The sequence below is a fragment of the Misgurnus anguillicaudatus genome, chromosome 3 (assembly GCF_027580225.2).
Source record: "Misgurnus anguillicaudatus chromosome 3, ASM2758022v2, whole genome shotgun sequence".
NCBI classification, from domain to species: Eukaryota; Metazoa; Chordata; class Actinopteri; order Cypriniformes; family Cobitidae; genus Misgurnus; species Misgurnus anguillicaudatus.
Genome location: NC_073339.2, coordinates 6,650,470 through 6,675,984, shown reverse-complemented (window position 1 = coordinate 6,675,984; position 25,515 = coordinate 6,650,470). Strand labels below are relative to the sequence as shown.

Genomic DNA, 25,515 nt, shown 5'->3' with positions numbered 1-25,515 from the left:
CCAAACCAGACTGAGATATTAAACACAAGCATACTCTCTATTAGGCTGACATACACTTTCTCTAAAATGTTTTGGCTAACACCGAACTCCTTCAGTTTCCTAATTAAAAACATTCTCTGTCCGGCTTTTTTACAAATGCAATCAGTGTTTTCTGTGAAACTCAATTTGTCATCCACGTGTGTACCTAGATATTTAAAACTATTTACTATCTCTACTGTTTGATCACATAGGGTAAGCGACAGGGATGGTTCAGAATGATATAAAATCAGTTCCTTTGTTTTCACAACATTGATTGACAGAAAACTGGACCTACTCCATTGCTCCAGCCATGAGACATGAGCAAAATAATCAGACACAGCATCATTCTTATTAAAAAGACCAACTAAGGCCATATCATCCGCATATTTGAATAATTTAAAATTATTATCTTGCAATGTCAACTCATTAGTGTACACAGAAAATAATAAAGGTGATAAAACACAACCCTGAGGTGCTCCTGTGTTTAGGACAATTTCCTCAGATACTGTTCCTCTGACACAAACTCTTTGTGGGCGGTCAGTTAAAAAATCCTTAACCCAATGCACCAGACCCCCATTAACACCTAAGTCCACAAGCCGTTGCAGCAGGATATGGATCTGCATTGTATTAAAAGCAGAATTAAAGTCTATGAATAAAATCCGTGCATACGTGTTATTCTGCTGTAAATGACCAGAAACCATATTAACCATGGTAAGAGTAGCATCCTCGGTTCCCCTATTTGTCCTATAGGCAAATTGTAATGGATCAAGTTGTTCTTTTATGCCTGAAGTAAGATGTTTACTAACAACCCTCTCCATGCATTTAGACAGTGTGGGGGTTAAAGCCACAGGGCGGAAGTCATTCAGGGACTTAGACCTTGGTTTTTTAGGTACTGGTGTTATGATAGATTGTTTCCATGTCTTTGGTACAGTGCAGGTGTTTAATAAAAACTGAAATAGTCTAGTTAAGACTGTCTTTAGCTGACTGGCGCACACCTTCAGAGCACGCCCACCTAAACCATCAGGTCCTGGTGCTTTGTGGGGCTTAATCTGTGAGAGACAAATACCAACTTCCTGTTCTGAAAGCTGAATGATATTATTTCTTTGTACGCCTAGACAGATGTCGTTGCTCTTCTCTTTAAAGTCTGCAATGTCAAATCTTCCATAAAACTGGTTAAGGTCATTCACAAAGGAGGGTGTATCCAGTAAGACGTCATCATCTCTTCCTTTGGTACCTCTTCCCATCATTGTGTTCAATCCCTTCCATGCTTGTCTGGGGTTCCCTGTACAAAACTGGTCCTCCACCTTATTCTTATAGTCTATTTTGGCTCTTTGTATTTTAGCTCTGAGCTCCTTCCTTTTATTTTTAACACCTTCAGTATCTCCCCTCAAAAAAGCCATCTTTTTGTCATTCAGACACCTCTTCATATTTTTTGTCAGCCAGGGCTTGTTATTAGGAAATAATCTTATTTCCTTGGTATGAATTACGGATGTTTCAGAAAATTGTATATACGAAGTGATACAATCTGTCAGTTCGTGTGGGTCTCTACATGAATCAAAGAACATGTCCCAGTCTGTGGTTTCAAAACAGCTCCTTAACTTATCCTCACTCTCTTTGTCCCATACTTTAATTGTCTTAACAATGGGCTTTTCCCTCTTCACGCATTGTCTGTATTTCGGCAATAAATGAATGACATTATGGTCTGATTTACCAATGGGAGGTCTACATATTGCCTTATATGCATCCTCAATATTGCCATAACATAAATCAAGGATGCGTGAAGAACGAGTTGGACAGTCAACATATTGTTGTAACATTGGAAGATATGTTGCTAGAGACAGTGTATTAAAGTCCCCAAGGATAAACACAGGTTGATCAGCTGATCTAGAGAGCGCGGTATTCAAGCTATCCGAAATACACTCGGCTGCCTCTTTGTTATTGGGACCTGGAACATACACTAAAATAATTGTGAGCTGCCCAAATTCGCGGGGTAAATAAAAGGGTCTAAAAGATACCACCAGGATCTCATAGTCTCTTGTGCATGTCTGTTCAACCACAGTAAATTGTGTTGCCCACGTTTTGTCAACAAACATACAGAGCCCCCCGCCAATAGTTTTTTGTGATGTTACCTTATTCCTGTCCGCTCTTATTACGTTGTATCCATCTATATTCACAATATGGTCCTTGTTTAACCAGGTCTCAGTGAAACAGATGAGATTACTACGTCTGAAGTCCTCCTCATGTTTAACACGAAGTGTTACCTCATCCAGCTTGTTGTTAAGTGATCTCATGTTGGATAGAGTGATTACTGGAAGAGGGTGACGACTTCTCCGTCTTCTTAACCGGTTCCTAATTCCTCCTCTTGAGCCTCGCCTTTTCATTTGTTTCCTTTTCTTCCCTCCTTCCTTCAAAGGGCAACTGTTGTAAATGGTCCCAATTTCCGAACTGTTTACGTTATTCCTTAGCGAGAGTAAAACCTCCCGAGAATAGGTGATAGTAGGTATAATCCAAAGTGCAGTATTGTCAGAGTCGATGGCATTGCTTCCAGGTAGTACTAACAGTGCTGCCAGAACGGCGCAGATGGCGGAGAGATTCATGGCGGTAAAGCGCAAAACAGCTAAAAACAGCTAAAAACACAATAAATAAATACTATAAAATAAATACTATAAAATACTAAACCGTTTAGGTCTAATAACATACACAATAATAGTAGTGAGCGGTGAGACACAGGGTCAGCAGCGTAACCGCGCCCCCGGAAGTTTACCGGAAGTTTAAAGCAGGGGGGATTGTAAATTGTAGGAATTTACAATCAGCTCACATTTACAATTACAAACTGTTTCTTTATGAAATTTTGCTCTTTATATCTCAGTACAGTTACCTTTTTAACTATTTTGTTCCTTTAACAGCCCTGACCCTAAATGTGCTGAAGTCTTGAACACATTCAGATCAAATCTACAGAAGAAGTTTGAGTGTTTGTATGAGGGAACATCAATGCAGAGAAACCCAACACTACTGAATGAGATCTACACAGAGCTCTACATCACAGAGAGTGAAAGTGGAGAGATCAATAATGAACATGAAGTGAGACAGATTGAGACACAATCCAGAAGAACAACAACAGAGGAGACACCAATCAAATGTAGTGACATCTTTAAACCTTTACCTGAACAAGACAAACACATCAGAAGTGTGCTGACAAAGGGAGTCGCTGGCATTGGAAAAACAGTCTCTGTACAGAAGTTCATTCTGGACTGGGCTGAAGAGAAAGAGAATCAGGACGTCTACCTCATATTTCCACTTCCTTTCAGAGAGATCAATTTGATGAAGGACAAAACACTCAGTCTTTTAGATCTTCTTCATCTTTTCTTCCCAGAGACAAAAGAAATGGAAATCTTCAGTGATGAATATAAAGTGTTGTTCATCTTTGATGGTTTGGATGAGTGTCGTCTGTCTCTGGATTTTCACAGCAGTGTGAGGTTGTGTGATGTAAGAGAATCAACCTCAGTGGACGTGATGCTGACAAACCTCATCAAGGGGAATCTGTTTCCTTCTGCTCTCATCTGGATCACCTCCAGACCAGCAGCAGCTGATCTCATCCCCTCTGAGTGTGTTGATCGAGTCACAGAGATACGAGGCTTCAGTGATCCACAGAAGGAGGAATACTTCAGGAAGAGAATCAGTGATAAGAGTCTGTCTGATCAAATCATCTCACACCTGAAGTCATCCAGGAGTCTCTACATCATGTGTCACATCCCAGTCTTCTGCTGGATTTCAGTCACTGTTCTAGAGAGAATGTTGAATGAAGCAAAGAGTCAAGAGATCCCCAAGACTCTCACTGAAATGTACACACACTTCCTGATCATTCAGACAAACATCAAACATCAGAAGGACTATGAGAAGAAAGTGAAGGATGAAGAGATGATCTTTAAACTGGGTAAACTGGCGTTTGAGCAGCTTATGAAAGGCAATCTGATCTTCTATGATGAAGACCTGAGAGATTGTGGCATTGATGTATCAGAAGCATCAGTTTACTCAGGATTGTGTACTCAGATCTTCAGAGAGGAGTTTGGTTTGTATCAGGGGAAAGTTTACTGCTTTGTTCATCTGAGCATTCAGGAACATCTAGCAGCTCTATATGTGCTGTATTCATTCCTGTTATATAAGAAGGATCTACTCAATGAATATTTACCGTCAAAATATGCAAACGAGTTCACATGTGACACAATATCAGATCTGCATCAGAGAGCTGTGGATAAATCTCTACAGAGTAAGAATGGACATCTGGATCTTTTCCTCAGATTTCTTCTGGGTCTCTCACTGGAGTCCAATCAGAAACTTCTGCAGGATCTTCTGAAACACAAAGAGAAAATCTCCTGGAGCAAAGAGAAAACTGTTGAGTACATTAAAATCAGAATAAAGGAAAATCCCAAACCAGATAAATCCATCAATCTGTTTCACTCTTTAAATGAACTGGGTGATCAGTCTCTTGTGAAAGAAGTCCAGAAGTATATACAGTCTGGAAATCTTTCAAACAAGAAAATCACCTCTTCTCAGTGGTCAGCAGTGGTTTTCATTTTGCTGACATCAGAGCAGTTGGATGTGTTTAAGTTGAGGAAATATATAAACAGAGCCTACGACAAAGATCACATGACATCAGATGAAGTTCTTCAGAAGCTGCTGCCTGTGGTTGAAGCATCAAGATCAGCTGAGTAAGTCACAATGGGTACAATTATAAAGTGTGTGCGCGTGCATGCTTTGTTTTTTCTGTATTTTGTGAATTTAAATTGTATCTCTAATATTTTGTCGTTCTCAGGCTTACTGATTGTGAACTGTCAGAGAAAAGCTGTTCTGGTCTGACTTCAGTACTAACTTCAAAATCTTCACATCTGAGAAAACTTAAACTGTCTAATAATAATCTAAGTGATTCAGGAGTGAAGCTGATCTGTGATGGACTGAAGACTCCAAACTGTAAACTGGCGGCACTGGTGTAAGATCATAAATGAGTTTCATCACATCTTTAACAGATGACTTTTGTGGGTTTATATCATCACATTTGTCTTCAGTGATTCTTTACTGATATTATTTAATAACACAGTTTTGATTTTACAGTGTTTCCTCCAAGTTTCTCTCTTTTTGTATATAAACAAACAAAACAATAATTTATTTAAAGCTGAGCTTACTTTTGATTTCATTCAGTAATTTAAACACATTTAAAGAAACATTGATAAGCACCATTGATGGGTGATTTTGCTTATTTTTTCCAGAGACTTTAAATCTGAACTTATGTAATGTGTAGTAAAGTGAGAGAGTTCAGTGTGTTATTGTTCTATACAGGTTGTGTGATTGTGGTGTCACAGATGAAGGTTGTGCAGCTTTGGCTTCAGCTCTGATATCAAACTCACATCTGAGAGATCTGAATCTGTCTTATAAACAAATAAGAGATTCAGGAGTGAAGCTGATCTGTGATGGACTGAAGAATCCAAACTGTAAACTGGAGATACTGTGGTAAGATCATAAATGAGTTTCATCACATCTTTAACAGATGACTTTTGTGGGTTTAATCATCACATTTGTATTCAGTGATTCTTTACTGATATTATTTAATAACACAGTTTTGATTTTACAGTGTTTCCTCTCAGTTTCTTTCTTTTTGTATATAAACAAACAAACAAACAAACACAATAATCATTTATTTCAAGCTGAGCTGTCTTTTGATTTCATTCATTAATTTAACCAAATTTAAAGAAACATTGATAAGCACCATTGATGGGTGATTTTGCTTATTTTTTTTTCAGAGACTTTAAATCTGAACTTATGTGATGTGAAGTAAAGTGAGAGAGTTCAGTGTGTGTTATTGTTCTCTACAGGTTGAGGTATTGTGATATCACAGATGAAGGTTGTGCAGCTTTGGCTTCAGCTCTGAGATCAAACACACATCTGAGAGATCTGGATCTGTGTAAGAATAAACAAATAAGTGATTCAGGAGTGAAGCTGATCTGTGATGGACTGAAGAATCCAAACTGTAAAATGGAGAAACTGAAGTAAGATCATAAATGAGTTTCATCACATCTTTAACAGATGACTTTTGTGGGTTTATATCAACACATTTGTTTTGAGTGATTCTTTACTGATATTATTTAATAACACAGTTTTGATTTTTACAGTGTTTCTTCTCAGTTTCTCTCTTTTTGTATATAAACAAACAAACAAACACAACAATCATTTATTTAAAGCTGAGCTGTCTTTTGATTTTATTCATTCATTTAACCAAATTTAAAAAAAAGAAACATTGATAAGCACCATTGATGGGTGATTTTGCTTATTGTTTTCAGAGACTTTAAATCTGAACTTATGTGATGTGTAGTAAAGTGAGAGAGTTCAGTGTGTGTTATTGTTCTCTAAAGGTTGAGGTATTGTGATGTCACAGATGAAGGTTGTGCAGCTTTGGCTTCAGCTCTGAGATCAAACACACATCTGAGAGATCTGGATCTGTCTTATAATAATCTAAGAGATTCAGGAGTGAAGCTGATCTGTGATGGACTGAAGAATCCAAACTGTAAACTGGAGAAACTGAGGTAAGATCATAAATGAGTTTCATCACATCTTAAACAGATGACTTTTGTGGGTTTATATCAACACATTTGTCTTCAGTGATTCTTTACTGATGTTGTTTAATAACACAGTTTTGATTTTTACAGTGTTTCCTCTCAGTTTCTCTCTTTTTGTATATAAACAAACAAAAAACAATCATTTATTTAAAGCTGAGCTGTCTTTTGATTTCATTCATTAATTTAAACACACTTAAAGAAACATTGATAAGCACCATTGATGAGTGATTTTGCTTAATTTTTTTCAGATACTTTAAATCTGAACTTATTAGGGGTGTGACGAGACACTTAATCCACGAGACGAGACGAGACACGAGATTGGGTTCACGAGAACGAGACGAGACGATATTTTTACACTTTTTAAGAAACCCTCGATGATAAAATAAATGAATAAGAAACTGAAATCATGTTATTTTTAAATGTTTTAACTAATCAAGGACTGGCCCTAACAATTATTTTACTAACTGATAATGAAGTAATTTGTTATTTTTGGGTAATAAAAATAGACCCAAGTGAGCAGTAGCCTTTAAAATTACATAATAACGAAGATGCAATAATAATTGGTTCAAATAAAGTATTAAAACCAAGTAACATTAAACAACATTACATTAACAAACACATTACATTTGTGGTCTATAAATAAAAAGCATTATGTATATATTATAACAAATGCCTGCAGGGGGAGATAGTTGACTCGTCTCGCGGACGCTATCTTTATTTTCACTTTAGACGGAGAGAAACGCTTAATTTTTAGCCAAACAATGTTTAAATCCATTTGAATATTTAATGTACGTCCATTTCTTTACAATAGAAATGAACATGCAGACATTAAATCATGTAAACTCTGTGATGGTTTAATCTGCGGAGACTTCACATCTGACACTGATCATCAGACAAACACAATACGTCTCAGACTTCATACGAGCTCCCAAACGAACATTATTGGAAACCCAAACAAAAAAGCAAATGCAGTAAAAGACAGAATATAATGCATGCACTGTGAGAGGCTAATTACACCAACCACTCTTTAAACGCTTGGAAACGCAAGGCGCGACGCACTGCCTTTTTAAAAAAAAAAGAGCAGTGCGAGTCGACGCGGCTTTTAATATTGCTAGGCAACCACCTAGTCAGCTGTCTTGTCAATCAAATATTGAAGCGTGCGCTCTTTTGCTGTTAACTGTCATATTAGCAGAAACTTTAAAAAGATGACGCTTGCTCTGACCTTGTTTGAGGGTGAGAAGTGCACAAACACGCAGGAGAGAGTGAGCGAGTGGAGTCCGGTTCTTCAAAGCAACTGTAAACTTCCCTCACCACAACGTAAGGCCCACATCTCCCCTCATTCGAGTGGACAATGGAAAGACGCGAATGACGTCGGGCGCTTCTCCGCGTCTCAGCGTTCCTTCAAAGGTGCGTGCTGCGGCCGCCGGCAAAAACCGCAAGGCGCTCAGCGCACATAAACAGCGCGCAAACGCTCCATGCCCATAGAATATCATTTAAAAAAGGCGACTGCAACTGCCATAAACGCTTTTGGTGTAACTGGCCCCTAAAAGGGTCAAACAGAAAGCTGTATCCTCCGGAGGTCGCATATGCAGGCTGCATACGTCATTAAGGTTTATTTCAGATCATTAACTGAGCATTACATTCGCAAGTCGTGAGCATATTACAACAATTTGCGATTAACTAAATTATTAGTAAACTTTATAATTGTTAGTAGTCTCTAATAAGACAGTCTTTATGAAGTAAATGCAGTTTAAAAATGCGACCTCCGAAGGATGCAGTCTTTTATTTAAGAAACGGCCAGAAAATCTCGCGAGACACACTTAATCTCGCGATACATATTTAATCTCGCGAGATCTCGTCGCACGAGATCTCGTCACACCCCTAGAACTTATGTGATGTGTAGTAAAGTTAGAGAGTTCAGTGTCTGTTATTGTGCTCTACAGGTTGTGTGGTTGTGGTGTCACAGATGAAGGTTGTGCAGCTTTGGCTTCAGCTCTGAGATCAAACCCATCACATCTGAGAGATCTGAATCTGTCTGGGAATAATCTAAGTGATTCAGGAGTGAAGCTGATCTCAGATTTAAAGGAGGATTCACATTTTAAACTAGAGACACTGAAGTAAGTAAATAATTGTCTTTGTTGTTTTAAGCACATTTTCTGAAGTGATTGTTAAATGATTATTATGATTTTAAATGGACTGGTTATTAAAATTATTAAAGTTTCGTCCCAAATCACACACGTATGGACTATTTTACGTCATTTTCTAGTCACAAAAGTTTAAGTACTGTGTTCACACTAAAAATACCAGAAAAGAAAGTGTATTTTAAGTACCCAGATGGTGCACTTATTTAACAGAAAATTTAAGTGTGCAACGCTGGACACTTTATACACTCAACAGTCGCTGCTTTGCTTATTTAACAGAAGAGAGGCGGGGCTATTAGATGCTGTAAGAGAGCAAAGTTTACCTGCGGAGACACTTCATGAAGTCATGTTGAACAAAACAAATAACATTAAAAGAACTGTACAAATAGATTTTCATTTATTTGCCCTATAATGTGTTTGAATTATTTTGCCCTCGTTTTGTAAACGCTTACATTTACAGTTAGTAAAAAAACATTGTGTTCAATTTGGGATGATGAAAATCCATTCCCTACATGATCAAGTTCATAGTGCATATAGTGTATAGTATGTCATTTGGGACACAGCTTATGATTGGACTTATTTTGATGATGAAGATTATGATAATGATCTCTTTAGGTTCATTTGATGATGACGATGGAGCCACTACAGTGATGTCACAACTCATTCAACAGAATGAACAAACACTGAAGACACATGAGTTCAGATTTCAGTATTAACTCCTGAAAGTATACAGAGACCATAAAACCTCTAACAATACATCATGTAATCTGAGGGAATTTTATTTTTATTTGAAGTAGAAATTCTGACTAGCCGTAAACACCTTCCAGATACCATCAGATCCCTGTATACACTTCACAAACCACAATAGATATGAAGAGTTTTGTTGCAAAACGAGATAAATCCATTTTGTAACATTTTTGTCAAAACATGTTTATTATTACGTTATCATGTTATTATTTTGTTTTATGGTGCTACTTAGCTGTATTTTTTAAGTTATGAAGGTTTAAATAAAAACAAACCAACTGTAGTTGCATTGAAATTAATTGGAATGTACAACCAAAAAACAAGATTTCTGAACAATTAAAAAACAGTGGATATCTCGTTTTGCAATGAAACTCTTCATATTATAATATAATTCAATAATGGATCACATTATAAATCAAATATAGTAAAGTGAATGTGACTGTGAGATGGTTTAAGGTGTGATGATAGGAGACTCATGTTATCTGTCCAGTGAAAGTTATCATCATTAATGATCAAAGGGGAATTATAATAAGTTGGGTAAAGTCTGAGCAAAGTCTCATTTCAAAGATTTGTAAAACTATACATATATAATTCTCAAACAATATTTGCTTTAACATTTCTGTGTTGTAGTATTGTGATAAATCAAAGTTATTTTATATTATTATTATTTGTCATTCTGAGCATAAATGTTATGACCCAAGGCTGTCTAGGGTGAGGGATGTAACATTTAATTGAGAAAATTTTCCTTTTGGGTGTGTGCGGTTGGATGGCAGGAGACAGACACAGGAATAAACTGAAAATTATTTATTAAATGTGAACAAGTGAACAAAGTGACAAAAGGTGGGAATAATAATGATAATAATAATAATAATAAGAAAACAATAATGAGAATAGCAAAATAATATTTACAATATTTACAGGCAGTGGCGGAGCCAGAGGGGTGTCCAGGGTGGCACTGGACACCCTTGAAATGTCACTGGCCACCACGTGTGCCACCCCAAATTTAATGCGCTACTTTCACTTAATCGCTATGTTTATTTTCGCCGTGCGGCAGCGCAGCACATTGTTAAAAACAAACATTATGAATATTAACCCTCCCTGCAGTCGCGGCGCAAACTCTTTATTTTTCAATCACTGCGCAAAGAGACTTGGATTACTCTGCTGATTTTGGACATGCAGATATGATTTATACATCATTTAAAACGTTAAAGTGTCATTTTTTGTGTGTCTATAAAAACTGAATGTTGTGCTTTTCACAAAATTAAGAAAATATACATAATGCGCGTTCTGTTATCTCTCCATCAGTGACGTATTTTCAAAAACGCGTCCGTAAATTACTGTAACGAATACTTTTTATATCATCAGAAGATAAATGTCATGTCTACATAATGCTTGAAATCTCTTTAAAATTATGTAAGTGAAGTCGTACATTGCTAATACTAGAGCCTACATGATTTCACCGTATATGTGGAAGTGTGGTAATTTTCTTGTGGACTGAATAAAGTCTAAGATTGTCTGTTCTTTTAACAACAAAACCCAGCACCATGTTTTCATTCTTGATGTGATCTTTATAGGCTACTGTATAATTGTTAATTCAACTGGATTGCCACATTGAACTTGAAAGCGTGACGCGCATATCCGTGCTCGTGCACAGCCAGAGCTTAAACAACTTCATGTTCGCGTCTTTTTTGCTTAAACGGACAAATGCTCATATGTCAAAATAGCTGTTTTGGTGATTTTCATAAACATTTGGTTACTGTACGTCTTAAACATTTTATTGCATTCGGTCTTAGCCTAACCTGTTGAAGTCTGTCATTAAAGTTAATTAAATATCAAAAGAAAAAAGAAAACTTTTGCATCTTCTGTATCTTCGTAAATAAAGATTAATCCAAACATCCTTTTTGTTGAGCACTGCTATTTGAAGTAAGTTTAAGGTTTATCATGGAGTTTAGATTTCCTGATCTTTTGCTTCATTAAAGGGATAGTTCACAAAATGAAAATACTGTCATCATTTTTACATCCTCATGTTGTTCCAAACCTGTACGAATTTCTTTTTTCCAATGAACACAAAAGAAGATATTTTGATGGTATGCACACAGCTGTTAACCATTGACTTCCATAGTAGGAATAAAAACAACATGATGGAATTCAATGGATTGTGTGCCTACCATCATTTATCAAAATATCTTCTTTTGTGTTTATTAAAACAAAATACAGGTCTAGAACACACAAGGGTGAGTAAATGATGACAGAATTTAAATTTTGGGGTGAATCCCTTTAACAAACAGTAAATCAAATGTAAGAAATACAGTAGAAAGATTTAAAATTCACCCTTATTATGTTTACATAATGCAATCAAAAGATTCATTTATGCTTTCTTGATACATGATTACACGTCATTTTCTTTTATGGACTATGGACCTCCTAAAGTACCTTTGGCCACCCCATTAAAAAAATTCTAGTTCCGCCACTGTTTACAGGGGTTGAAACACAAAACACAGAACCAAAGGAAAGGGGACGAGAGTGGTGCTAAATCAACGAAAGAAACAAAACAAAACGAAGCTAACTATTTTTAAAGACCTCTAAACTAACTAAAGAAAATAAAAATAAAACAAAAAGGTCTTCAGCGTATACACGCCCCAACTAAACTACACTAGCTAGCTAAAAGTCGGGAAAAAACATACAAGGGTGGCACTCACTCCTAAACTAGTGTGTCTAATACAAAAATTAATATTTCCCTGCGTGTGCACAATAGCCGCTTTTGCACTATCGGGCCTGTGCGAGCCAGGGCTTCAAACGGGCCTCACGGAGCCAATAGCCTCAGACCTCCAGCTGTGTAGCCAAAATCACGACGCGTTTGCATTGTCAAGCCAATAGCGCCACAGCGCTTCAGAAAACCCCGCCCTTAAAGCTCCACTGTGTAGGATCTACTCCCATCAAGCGGTGAAAGTCTATATGACAACCAACTGAATATTACTTTCTAGCCCCCCCCCATTCGGAACGCGTTTTAACTCGTACGGTGGCCCGGCCGTGTCATGCCAAGGTTAACATGGCTTCCAGTAGCTACAAAGCAAAAGCAATGAAAAAAAATGAACAATTTGCAATGTCATTTGCGTGTGATCCATCAAAGCACACAGATTTATGTTAAACATGGAAAAAGTCTGATTGTCATGATATGTCCGCTTAAAATCACATACAAAAAGCAACCATAAACGTAGCTTAGACACTTCTTTTTTCATCGACGCGAGGAAAAATATCACACGGGCTGTTAAACTTGGTATTAAGATGTGTTTTCGTCGATCAGATCACAAGTGGACGAGAGAGACACATTACGTTTACACTTGGTGTTTAAATCCGTCTCTTTTTGTCCATTTTCGACCGCTTCTCTTCAGATTACTGAGGAGATGGTCTGTGGACGAGTCCCTCTGTCATTTAATCATGAGCTAGAGTAATGACGGGTTTAAATGGACGCGAACTAATATGTCAGAGTCCAATGCTTATGTTTAAGTAAACGTTACATGTCCGTGTATATGTAAGAGCTTTCTCTGATATTGGTGAAACAAGATCGCTCAACTTTCACACGCTTGTAAAATGAAACGAAAGACGCGCAGATCAGACGCTTTTATCAATGAAAGGCTAAAAATAGCGCTGTACGCCGTGTGTTTCTGTTAGAGGTCAGAAAAGATGAAAAACATTTATCTCAGTACCTCAGGTTACATAAATGGGCGGAGAGACGGCGTGTGTCTGTTCCAAGACATTAAACCACATGCATGTTTACACTAACAAGTGTTACGCATACCCATGCTATAGTTAGCCAAGGAACTATAAAACTTCAAGTTTACAAACTGTATAGATGTAAACGAATATGCTGAATTACCTGTGGTGAAGATAGAAAGTAACTTAGCAACTTCATTGTCCAATAAGCCCCATCTTGGAAAACTAACTCCAATATTGACTTTGGTCTTGATGTTTTTCCTGTCCCGTTGTCGTTTAAAATCCCTGTTTCGCTTCCTTGGCGACTTGTTTTAATGTCCTCGAGAATAGTTCTTCAACAGGCTTTCAAAGCATTAGATCGCAGGTTTATCACGGCGTGTGGCCGAAGGATTCAGTCTAACGCAGGTCGCATATCCTCTGCTGCATACGTCATCAAGCCTGGTTTATTTAAATGAACTGAGCATTACATTCGCAAGTCATAAGCATATTACATCAATTTACAATTAACTAAGAATAAATGTCAGCTTTATAATTGTTAATATTCTGAAATAAGACACATGCAACCTCCGGAGGCTTCAGCTCGCGGCCAGCTTGAGTGTACTCTGAAAGCGCGAAAGGCGGAGCTTGAATTTCAGGAATGTCCCTCGTCGGCGAATGTATTTCAAAGATGGAGGCACAACATGGATTCAGCCAGAGAGCGACTCGACCGTATGTATTTTAAATAGCAGATTCTACACTTACGAGAATACTTTGATTAGTGGGGTGGAAGTAATTACACATGAATGAGCACATACTTTTGGAAGAAAACATGGGTTTTTGCTAAGAATTAACTAAAAAAAGTACACACTGGAGCTTTAATACGCCTACCTGGAGTAACGTCACACAACTCCGCCTGTTTTACTGTGAGGAAGTCACTTCAATCTGACAGGAGACGGGAGTGAGATCGCATCATCATTCAACAAACAAAGAACATAACTGAGGCGGCTGTTTGCACGGTGAAAGCCAAGATGAGAAGATAGATGTTTGCTCCATCCGCGGTGTTACTCTTGAAGTTTATGTTGGCTGCACACGAGCGATCTCAGGACGGGACAATATCAGATCAATAAGCTTTATGAAGTAGGATAATTACAAATAAAGCATTCACCTAATGTGCCATTATACTATATACACAATATTTTAAAGAATATAACGAGTCCTAGTTTTACATTTATGTAAAATAATCTTATTTTAAAACATGCACGTGTGTCTAAATATGTAACGTTAAGTTTGTAATAGTTCTATGGTGATGTAAACATACTTACACATTATAAGATATCTTTGATATCTTTAATCATGAAAACGTTAGTTGAGCATCACATGAAACACAAGGTAACTGTCTAATAGCTATTTCAATAATGTGTCAATCAATAAATACTTTTGTCTATAAAGAACTGCCTCGAATAGCTGGATAGGACTGAAAATCACTTTACTTGCATCTCAAAAATCAAAACGTTTTGAGAAATCATTAGAAAATGTACTCGTTAAGAATCAACTCTGAATATACACAAGTATTTAAAAAGCTATGTTACAGTGGTTAAGTTAATGATGGTTATATTTACCATTTTCCCAGCAAACACAGAACGCTCCCCTAACGTTATTTTTAGGTTTTATTTTTTGCAACCATAAAATAACGTTCCCATAACGTTGTAGGGTGGTTATTTTTAAATAACCTAAAAATAACTTATACAGAACGCTACTTTTTGGTTCTTTTTTGGTTATTTTTTTGGAACCATTAAATAACGTTCCCATAACGTTGCAGGGTGGTTATTTTTAAAATAACCTAAAAATAACTTATACAGAACGTTATTTTTTGGTTCTTTTTTGGTTCTTTTTTTGGAACCATAAAATAACGTTCCCATAACGTTGCAGGGTGGTTATTTTTAAAATAACCTAAAAATAACTTATACAGAACGCCACTTTTTGGTTCTTTTTTGGTTACTTTTTTGGAACCATAAAATAACGTTCCCATAACGTTGCAGGGTGGTTATTTTTAAAATAACCTAAAAATAACTTATACAGAACGTTATTTTTTGGTTCTTTTTTGGTTCTTTTTTTGGAACCATAAAATAACGTTCCCATAACGTTGCAGGGTGGTTATTTTTAAAATAACCTAAAAATAACTTATACAGAACGTTATTTTTTGGTTCTTTTTTGGTTCTTTTTTTGGAACCATAAAATAACGTTCCCATAACGTTGCAGGGTGGTTATTTTTAAAATAACCTAAAAATAACTTATACAGAACGTTATTTTTTGGTTCTTTTTTGGTTCTTTTTTTGGAACCATAAAATAACGTTCCCATAACGTTGCAGGGTGGTTATTTTTAAAATAACCTTAAAATAACTTATACAGAACGTTATTTTTTGGTTCTTTTTTGGTTCTTTTTTTGGAACCATAAAATAACGTTCCCATAACGTTGCAGGGTGGTTATTTTTAAAATAACCTAAAAATAACTTATACAGAACGTTATTTTTTGGTTCTTTTTTGGTTCTTTTTTTGGAACCATAAAATAACGTTCCCATAACGTTGCAGGGTGGTTATTTTTAAAATAACCTAAAAATAACTTATACAGAACGTTATTTTTTGGTTCTTTTTTGGTTCTTTTTTTGGAACCATAAAATAACGTTCCCATAACGTTGCAGGGTGGTTATTTTTAAAATAACCTAAAAATAACTTATACAGAACGTTATTTTTTGGTTCTTTTTTTGGTTCTTTTTTTGGAACCATAAAATAACGTTCCCATAACGTTGCAGGGTGGTTATTTTTAAAATAACCTAAAAATAACTTATACAGAACGTTATTTTTGGTTATTTTTTGGTTTTCTGGAACCATAAAATAACCTAAAAATAACTTATACATAACGTTCTCTAATGGTTATTTTTTGGTTATGTGTTTTTTTAGGAAATGAAGTGAATGCATAATTAAACCCATTATTCCTTTAGTGTGCACGTCTAATATGCGCGTGCTTGTCTGCACGAGCTTACCGCCTTCTTCACGAGTACCCGCTTTATCTTGTGCTCAGGAAAAGTCGTTAATTTAAAAAATAACGGTCCTTTCGTTTTTACCTCAGAGACTAACATTATTTTAGCGGTTCTTTTGTCTCTTTCTTGATTTAGTAAGTTAAATATGTGAGAAGAAATATATATACGAGTGATTTCCAATCGATTTGAGGAGAATTTGAGGAGAATATAATGTTAGAAACTTTTTATTGTTGTAAAAACGGATAGCCGACTAACTGTGGTAAGATCTTTTAACCTAAAGTGACTGATTTATTTCTCATTGCGTTTTAACTTCAGAGTATATCATTCTAGCGATTTCTTTTTTGTTTCTTCATTAGTAGCTTAAATATGTGAAAACGAAAATATATTTTAATTATTTCCATGAAGAGAATATGAAGTTAGAAGCTTTTGATTATTGTAAAAACTGAGAGAGAGATGCTGATTGTTGTTACTTAATAATGGAGAGGCGGCTGCTGTAAGGTCTGTTAAACTAAAGTGAATTACATGTTTATATATTTTCAATAAATATCTGTTTTAACTCTTCTTTATTGTGTTGAAGTCACTATTATATATTTGATAAAATATGTTATCTAAATACATAATATGTGATGTGTTGAGGTATTTTTATATAAAATAACCTGTGTTATATAATGGTATAATATTTTAATAGACATTTTTTCCAGTAATAGCATAATTTAATTATTATAGATTTTGTATTAAATAAATTATTTTATTCCTCCTTATACGGAAATGTGTTTTACTTATTTTGTCAGGAAATACTTCGGAGTCAATTGCAAGTTAACAGAGTTTATTTAGAAAAATAAGAGAGATGGAGAGCAAAGTCACTGGTAGATCCACACACGGCATACACCCTCGACTCACTCTGGATGAAATCACTACTGTGGGAATGAAGCACGCCCACAGTAGGAAGAGTGAGTCGGCACTACAAAAAATCCAGTACAGATCTGAAGAGAGAGAGAGCCACCCACGCTCTCCGTCGAGAACACCAGCACTGTCACCCACACGACAGAGGGATGAAACACGCCGCCCTGACGGCGGATGACAGGCGGAGATGGAAGATGGTAAATCCAAGTTCACCGACGGAGTAATCCACTGAAGAATCCTGATGCAGATGTAGCCACCCGGAAGTAACTGGTATACCGCCTAATAACGAAGCGAACCAGTAGATCCGAGAGACAGACAGTCATTAGAGTCAATGTAATCCACAATCGTGAAATTGTATAATCCACTCACGGGTGATGAAGTCAGCCGGTGGGAAACAGAGACAGCTGGTGTACCGCCTAATGACGAAGCGAACCAGTTGATCCGAGAAACAAACAGTCAATAGAGTGAAGTGTGATCCACAAGCGAGCGGTCCAGGCGAAGACGCGCCTCCGGATGCCGTAATCCAAACCTGGGGTAACTAGAAGAGGAAACAGGGAAACGTCCGACAAGACAAGGCAGAGTAGCAAGACTTTGACCAAACAAATGAGCGCGCAACGAAAGACAGGACTACGTGCAATATAAAGGAAAAGGTAAACGAGACACCACCGGTGAACAATCATCGAAACAAGGGGGCGGAGTTAGTGAACACACGAGGAACCGGCACCACAGGTAAACAAACACACACACACATATATCCCACACACAGCCATCGATCACCCAGCAGTCATGACATATTTTATATAGATATGATAGATAAAAAACAACCAAAACACAGCATGGGATGTACTAATAGACGTGCCGTACTTTTGTAAGCCTTCACTTCTTCACTGAGGCTGGAGTCTTGCGCGCTCTGTCAGTGCGTGCACGGAGCCCCGGCAACGCGCCCTCGCGCCCTGGTGAGATCATTATTCTAACGTTCTCCTAACGTTAGTTTTTGGTTCTCAAAACGTTCCCCTAACGTTAGTTTTTGGTTCCCATAACGTTATTTTCCAAGGTTTGTTTTTGGTTAGCCAGGAAAGTTTTCTTTACAGAAATAGAACGTTATTTTTAGGTTATTTTAACGTTTTCCTAACGTTATTCTAACGTTCTCCTAACGTTATTCTAACGTTCTCCTAACGTTAGGAAAACGTTAAAATAACCTAAAAATAACGTTCTATTTCTGTAAAGAAAACTTTCCTGGCTAACCAAAAACAAACCTTGGAAAATAACGTTATGGGAACCAAAAACTAACGTTAGGGGAACGTTTTGGGAACCAAAAATTGTTAGCTGGGTTGTTGCATCTTACCATTTCTGTGTTTCAGATGTGATCCTTATTAATCAATCATTTTCAACAAACTGACAAGCAGTCGTAGTAATAATAACGCGGTACTTTATGTACATATGAAGTTTATATCAGTGCACAGACAGGTGTATTTAAAGACATCTTCTCCGGACGGATTTCAACATCCATGGCTCCTGTCGTCTCATCATCATCATCTTCGTTTCATCTCCTGCTCTTGCATCTGTTGCTGTGTCATCTCTCATATACAAAATAAAAACTCCTGGATGACAAACTGAAAGCTTTACGTTGGCATTTTTCTGTAAAACGGACACAAAAGAAAGCAGCACATGTGACGTTTTGTATAAAGGGTTTGTAAATACACATACAGTATACCGACATATATGAATGTAGCAAACTTTATAAGAGTTTAATTAATCTCCAAAATACCAGAAAGCATGGCTATGACTATAATAAAACCATGGTTACTTTTTCTAAGGTCTGACTAAAAAATTCAACAGAGATGACACTATAACACAAAAAACACCCATGTAAGACACTTCTACAATCATTATTTGTATTTTAAGTGTTTTGTATGCAAACGTAATGTAGCATTTGTATTTTAAGTGTTTTGTATGCAAAGGTTATGTAGCATGTTAACTCACCGACTGTAGATACCATCGTGACTCGATCGCTTAATACATGGAGTGATGGACGATGAAATGATGATTCAACACACATCTTTAATTTCTCAGCGCTGTTGCACTTTAAACACTTTGTTCTGTGCCCGAAACTTTATAAACTTCTCCCGAACCGGTAGCGGTGTGCGCCGGATCCTTAGCGTGGCGAGTTCGGCGTTGTAACGCGTGTTTGTTTTTTACATATGCAGATCATTTTCTTCAGTCCGAAGTACAAACATAGCAGGCATCTTCCGTGAAACAGTAAATTACTGGTGATCCCGGTTATTTTTAAAGTTTTAAATCTGCAGACAGATGAATGCGCATCTTGCCAGAGTTCAGATAAACTCCGCCTTTGACCTTTACCACTCCCCTAGCCCCGAGAAGCCCGCTCTGGCCCAACGATTTCGGCGGGCCAGAAAAGCCGGGCCTTAAGCACCAACGAAGCACCAGTGAAGCACGATCATGCCCCGGAAGTGACAATGCAAACGCCCCAGGCCTCGGCAGGCACTGGCACGCCCGCTTGAAGCCCGATAGTGCAAATGTATGTCGTGCGACAATCTTACCTGTCCGCTTTTCCCCGGCATGGGGAAATGAAACGCCAGAACATTCAGGACAAAACAACGGGGTAAATGAGATAACGAAAACAAAAATGAACTGACATACACAGGCGGGGTAAATGTACACAGTAACAGACGGGTGTATAATAATTGTACAGTTAATACAGTAGTTGAGCCGCAATGACTGATGCGCGTTTGAACTGGCGTCCTTTTTAAAACTGTTGGAGAATGGAGATTGGTGGAACCTGATGTGACGTCATTTATATACTGCAATGATTGACATGTTGATGGTCCAACCGGGAAACTGGGTGGATCTGGAGAGAGAGACAGCGGAGAGAGAGCGAGAGAGAGAGAGAGAGACAACAACAAAGACACACCTACACTGACGTAACAATATTAATATTTGTATTTGGTGTTTATTATGTTTATTCCAGCTTTAAATTATACAACCACGAAGGCCTTCTCCAACCGCACAGCAATTCTATCTAACTGCCTATTATACGTCATTCTGAGATTGATACAGTGCCAAAACCAGTTACTGTTAAGTTAGCACTTCTGAACATCCGTTCACTAAAGAACAAATCCTTTTTAGTTAATGATCTTATCACCACTAACAACCTGGACTTTATGTTTCTAAATGAAACCTGGTTATATGACAGCTGCAGCGCTACAGTCACACCCGTCGCTATGGGCGGGCCATAGGGGGCCGGGCCCGCCTTCAAAGACGCTTGTTCTGGCTTTGCCTATTTTAGTGGTTTTGCTCCCCCTGCTGGTAGTTTTATATTCTGCAGAATAAATATGTTTTATTCAGTTTCCGGGGTTCTATCAGAACAACAAGCAAGCACATGGTAGCACACTCTTAATTTGCTGTGTCAGTCCATCAGATTAACAACGCTTATCGAGGCACTGTCTGTAAGTGGAGTTTGATTGTTCTTGATTATGTTAATATATTATGTTTATGATGTAGTACATGTAGTACATGTAGATGTTTTCATGATATGGCATTGGGAAATTTACATTGTGTAATCATTTAATTGTCTTTGGTGAACATTATTGGATTAGACATTTTCTATGTGGCATTTTATTTATGTATTCCTTTTGTTTTATATTGTTTTACAGTTTTACACATTTATTCAGTAAATCAAAACGACGACTCCGGTGTCAAGAATGGTGTTTATTGAGTGGATGTGTTTAGCTTGCTGGGTATGAAGCCAGTACAGTAAAAAGACAAGCTTCATACAAGTGCTGTTTATCATGGAAGCTGGATTTCACCTGCTATTGTCATCTACGGCATAGAGGCTAACACGACAACTGCAGAGTATCCACACAGTCAAATCTTTCAAGCTCATATTTTTGACCAGTCATGGAAGATGACAAAAGTAATTCAGCTTTATCTCGACGTTCCGTGACTTCCAGCAAGTCCACGGTCAGCATAGCAGCGGCTAAAGCAAGGGCAAAGGCAGAAGCTGCACAGGCAAGGGCCTCATTTGCAAAGAGGGAAATGGAAATTAAAATAGAGAAAGCTCGCCTTGAAGCGACATTAGACGTAATGGAAAAAGAGAGAGAGGCAGAAGCTGCAATGGCAGAGGCGGCAGTCATGGAAGCCGCTGTTACAGATCTAGAGGTAAAAAGATCACATCATAGTACAACTATCCACCTTCCACAGCAAAGTCCTAGGCAACGTACTGAAGAGTATGTAAAACAACATAGTGAACCTAGTGACAATGTTCCAGAGAATCCAAAGCCTGAATTACCCCAAAAATTAGAGGATGATAGAGAGAAAAAACCTTCTTCACCAGTGTATCATGTTCTGTCCTCTTGGAATGCAAGTCAATGCAGTTGCAGTGAGAAAAGGCAGCAGAGTAAACCACCATATTTCCACTCTCCACATAGCTTCTCACACCATTCTAACAGTTCAGCTGCTTCCTTGCACCATCCTAGACGAGACACTAATCATCCTGCTCATCACTCTAATCACGATGCAGCCACATATGAATTAGCTAAGGTTTTAGCAAGAAACCAGCTAGTGACATCGGGGCTTAACAAATTTGATGACCGTCCTGAAAACTATCTGGCCTGGAAATCATCATTTCTCAACGCTACCAAGAGCCTTACAGCAGGTGAGGAATTTGATTTGTTGATTAGATGGCTGGGGAGAGATTCAGCAGATCATGCCCGTCGAATTAAGTCTGTGAATGTGAGGGATTTACCTGCTGGTCTTGAACTCATCTGGGAGAGGCTAGATATGACTTATGGATCTCCAGAAGCTATTGAAAAAGCTCTCTTTACAAAAATAGAGACTTTTCCAAAAATATCTGCTAAAGACCATGATAAGCTTCGGGAATTAGGAGACCTGCTTTCAGAAATTGAAGCAGCTAAGAATGGCGGTGATCTACCTGGGCTCACTTATCTAGATACAGAAGGAGTTAATCCTATTGTGCAAAAGTTACCCTTTGGACTTCAAGATAAGTGGATGATGCAGGGTTCACACTAGAGATGCGCGGTTGGCGGTTACAGCCGCGGACTCCGCGGATAAACCGCGGATCGGGCGGATGACGTGACGAAAAATAATATTTTAATTAAATTCGGGTGGGTGGCGGATCGACTGCTTGTTATTAGCTGTGTCCTTTAAAGCATGCGACTTTAAACGGTGAGCACTCTGTCTTTCAAGGTGGCAGGCTCAGAAGTTCGCGAAGAGAACTGAAATGAGACGGTCTAGCCTTCTGAGGACCCATAATTTGGGTCACCTGTTGCACGCGCCCCCAGTAGCGCCCATCGCGCCTGCCAGCAATAAACAGCGGAGACATTTCTGACTTATTAAAATAAATATGTAATCAGAAAAATATGAATTTATTTTAGAAAATATGACACATTGATATAGATTAAACTATTCAACAACAGAATATCAAATAATCAACCTTAGAAATATACGCAACATAAACCGAATAATAGTAACACAAAACATAACTTATAATACTAAAACAGTGACAAGAAAAAGTTACACTTTTATTTAATAAAGGTTTTAATTGTTTGGGATAACCTCGGCTGTTAAGGATCCATTCGTTCTATCATTAACAGCGCGGAGAAATGAGGACGCATTTTGACACAGCTCTTATCAACGCCGGCGAAGGAGGTACGTGGCAAACTCAAAAAAATGAGAATTAAAAACAAAGGAAATAAAATGTCAGAAAAGGGTTGCCTGGAATAAGTTTTACAAAGTGGTAAATCAGGATGATACCAGTGCAGACTATGTAATTTGTGCGTTAAATTTAGGCTATTTATTTATTTATTTTTGTCCCATATCATGTGCGCCGATCGGAGACTGGTATTTATGATTTAAAAAGAAAGCATTCAAGTGAACAGTACTAAACGAACTTGAAGCAAAAATAAATTTCAGCAAATGCAAACTTCAATCAAATGCTTATTGCATTAATTTTTAAATGTGTGCGAGGTCCGTGCACGTCCTCCGCTAGCAACACAGAAATTGCTGAAATTGCTAAAAGCGCAATCGGCTAAACGAGCATTAAATATTAAATGACGTTGAGTTTATTGTTTTTATTAATTTATATTCACATCACTTATGACCTTATCAACAAAACATTGATTAAAATTAAGAGACAAATTATCTGAAACGAAATTAATTTTAAAGTAGAAAACAAAACTTAAATTAAACTCGAAAATAATGTCTGACCCATACAATTCTCCCTTCATATTGGCCTTTACAACGCCCTATATGGCGTTTAAAATTACAGTCTATCTTTCGTAATAAGCTAACTAAATTTAAACAAAACATAAACACATTACAACAATATTCAAACCCAACAATACTCAAACATATATATAAAATAGACATTATCTATGATGATACATGTTAAAACAATCCGATATAGCGTGTATAATAGCTGGTTGGTAGATGTTTACTATTTTTGTCAAAACCTCCGTTGCAAACCTCCATTTACCTGAATAAAATAATTTTTACTTTGAAAATGATGCGCTGTCACGTTAACATCAGCTGTTCGTTTACATAAGACTCCGTCTACATGTACACTCAGCGCAACGTCTGAGTTCTCAAACTAAAACAGGGTCTGCAGCGTTGACGATCGAATCCGTTTATGAGGGTCGAAAACGGTGATGTAGTGTAGATGAAAGGCGTACACTTAGCAAAAGTAACGCGTTTTAAAGGATAAACGCATTAATGTAAACATAGCCTGAGTTCACTGCTTATATTCTAGGGCTTTCTAGTCTCGCGGCTGTCATCAGCAGCGGCTGTCATCAGCAGCGCCTTGCATCGCCTAGTCAGCGGATGGCGGGCGGGTGCGGTTTTGAAAACTGGTCAGAAACGTTGGTGCGGATGGATGGCGGACGGATGATGAGTTTTGTGATGCGGTTGCGGATGAAATAATAGCCCATCCGCGCATCTCTAGTTCACACTAAAAGTACACTAAAGGAGTTTCTTTCCCACCATTCTCCTTCTTTGTGGAATTTGTGTGTGCAGAAGCGAGAGCGCGCAATGATCCAAGCTTCAATTTTACTTCGCTTTCCATAAACCCTGGTGGGAAGATCAGGTATAATGAAAGTCATGTTCCTAAACCTGTTTTAGTCCATAAAACAGATGTAAAGTCCTTCTCTAATCTCTCTCATGCCAAGAGTCTTCAAAGAGGAATCGACGAGGTTGAGAAGCAATGTCCAATACATCGTAAACCTCATCCTCTCAAGAAATGCAGAGGCTTCAGAGAAAAGCCATTAGAGGAACGAAAAAAGATCTTAAGAGAGCTATCCGTTTGTTACAGATGCTGCTCATCTAACAAACATGTGGCTAAGAATTGTGATGTGTCAATTAAATGTTCTGAATGTGAGAGTGACAATCACCTGGCTGCTCTTCATCCAGGCTCAGCGCCGTGGCGTTCTAATTCCACACCTCCTTCACAGCATGGCGGGGAGGAAGAGGAGTCTTGTAGTGGAGATGTGTCATCAAAGTGCACCAAGATTTGTGGCAAAGGCTTTAGTGAGAAGTCATGCTCTAAAATATGCCTGGTGAATGTTTATCCTGCTGGCAGTCCTGACCTGGGGAGGCGGATTTACACCATTATAGATGAGCAAAGCAATAGATCCTTGGCCAGGTCAGAATTTTTTGACATGTTCAACGTGCAAGGAACTTCTGCGATGTACACATTAAAGACGTGTGCAGGAGTAGTCCTAGCAACTGGAAGAAGAGCTCAAGGGTTCATCATTGAGTCCGCAGATGGTGAGATCAATTTTCCACTTCCTACTCTCATCGAATGCAATAGCATGCCAGATAACAGAGATGAAATACCAACCGCAGTTGCTGCCCTGCATCACAATCACCTAAAAGACATAGCAGACAAGATACCACCTATTGATCCAAATGCTGAGATACTGCTTCTCTTGGGAAGAGACATAATAAGAGCACATAAAGTCCGCAAACAACTCAACGGTCCTCATGATGCTCCATATGCCCAAAAATTGGACCTTGGTTGGGTCATAGTGGGAAACGTGTGTCTAGGAAAGTGTCACAAGCCCTCTCTGGTGAATTGCATGAGAACACACATCTTAGAGAATGGCAGACCAAGCTACTTCAGACCATGCAATAATCACATTGTACTGAAGGAGACGTTTAATGAGAAAAGCCAGTTCCAGAACTCTAGCCTATCAAGCTGCAGACTTGGTCAGACAGTGTTTCAGCAGACCAAAGATGATAATAAATTTGCACCTTCAGTTGAGGATCAGTTATTCATGGACATCATGGATAAGGAATTCTTCAAGGACTCAAGTAACAGCTGGGTAGCACCATTGC

At 37.9% G+C, this 25,515-nt stretch overlaps 1 protein-coding gene and 1 long non-coding RNA gene across 7 annotated transcripts in view; one reads left to right on the top strand and one right to left on the bottom strand.

The window, feature by feature from the left end:
• Positions 1 to 10,172, top strand: part of LOC129444012 (NACHT, LRR and PYD domains-containing protein 3) — a 34,451-nt gene extending 24,279 nt beyond the window's left edge. For all 6 annotated transcript variants that reach the window (XM_073860279.1, XM_073860283.1, XM_073860277.1 and 3 more), the window contains 7 exons: positions 2,925 to 4,727; positions 4,832 to 5,005; positions 5,353 to 5,523; positions 5,886 to 6,059; positions 6,423 to 6,593; positions 8,570 to 8,743; positions 9,383 to 10,172. In XM_073860279.1, the coding sequence (XP_073716380.1) occupies positions 2,925 to 4,727; positions 4,832 to 5,005; positions 5,353 to 5,523; positions 5,886 to 6,059; positions 6,423 to 6,593; positions 8,570 to 8,743; positions 9,383 to 9,392 (2,677 nt within the window). In that variant the 3' untranslated portion in view covers positions 9,393 to 10,172. The remainder of the gene's footprint in view (positions 1 to 2,924; positions 4,728 to 4,831; positions 5,006 to 5,352; positions 5,524 to 5,885; positions 6,060 to 6,422; positions 6,594 to 8,569; positions 8,744 to 9,382) is intronic.
• An 8,387-nt stretch (positions 10,173 to 18,559) lies between these two features.
• Positions 18,560 to 19,677, bottom strand: LOC141353267 (uncharacterized). Its single transcript, XR_012360286.1, has 2 exons — positions 19,129 to 19,677; positions 18,560 to 18,783 (listed from the first exon to the last, which is right to left on the bottom strand). It is a non-coding gene; the product is annotated as an uncharacterized lncRNA (long non-coding RNA).
• Between the last annotated feature and the right edge of the window lie 5,838 nt (positions 19,678 to 25,515).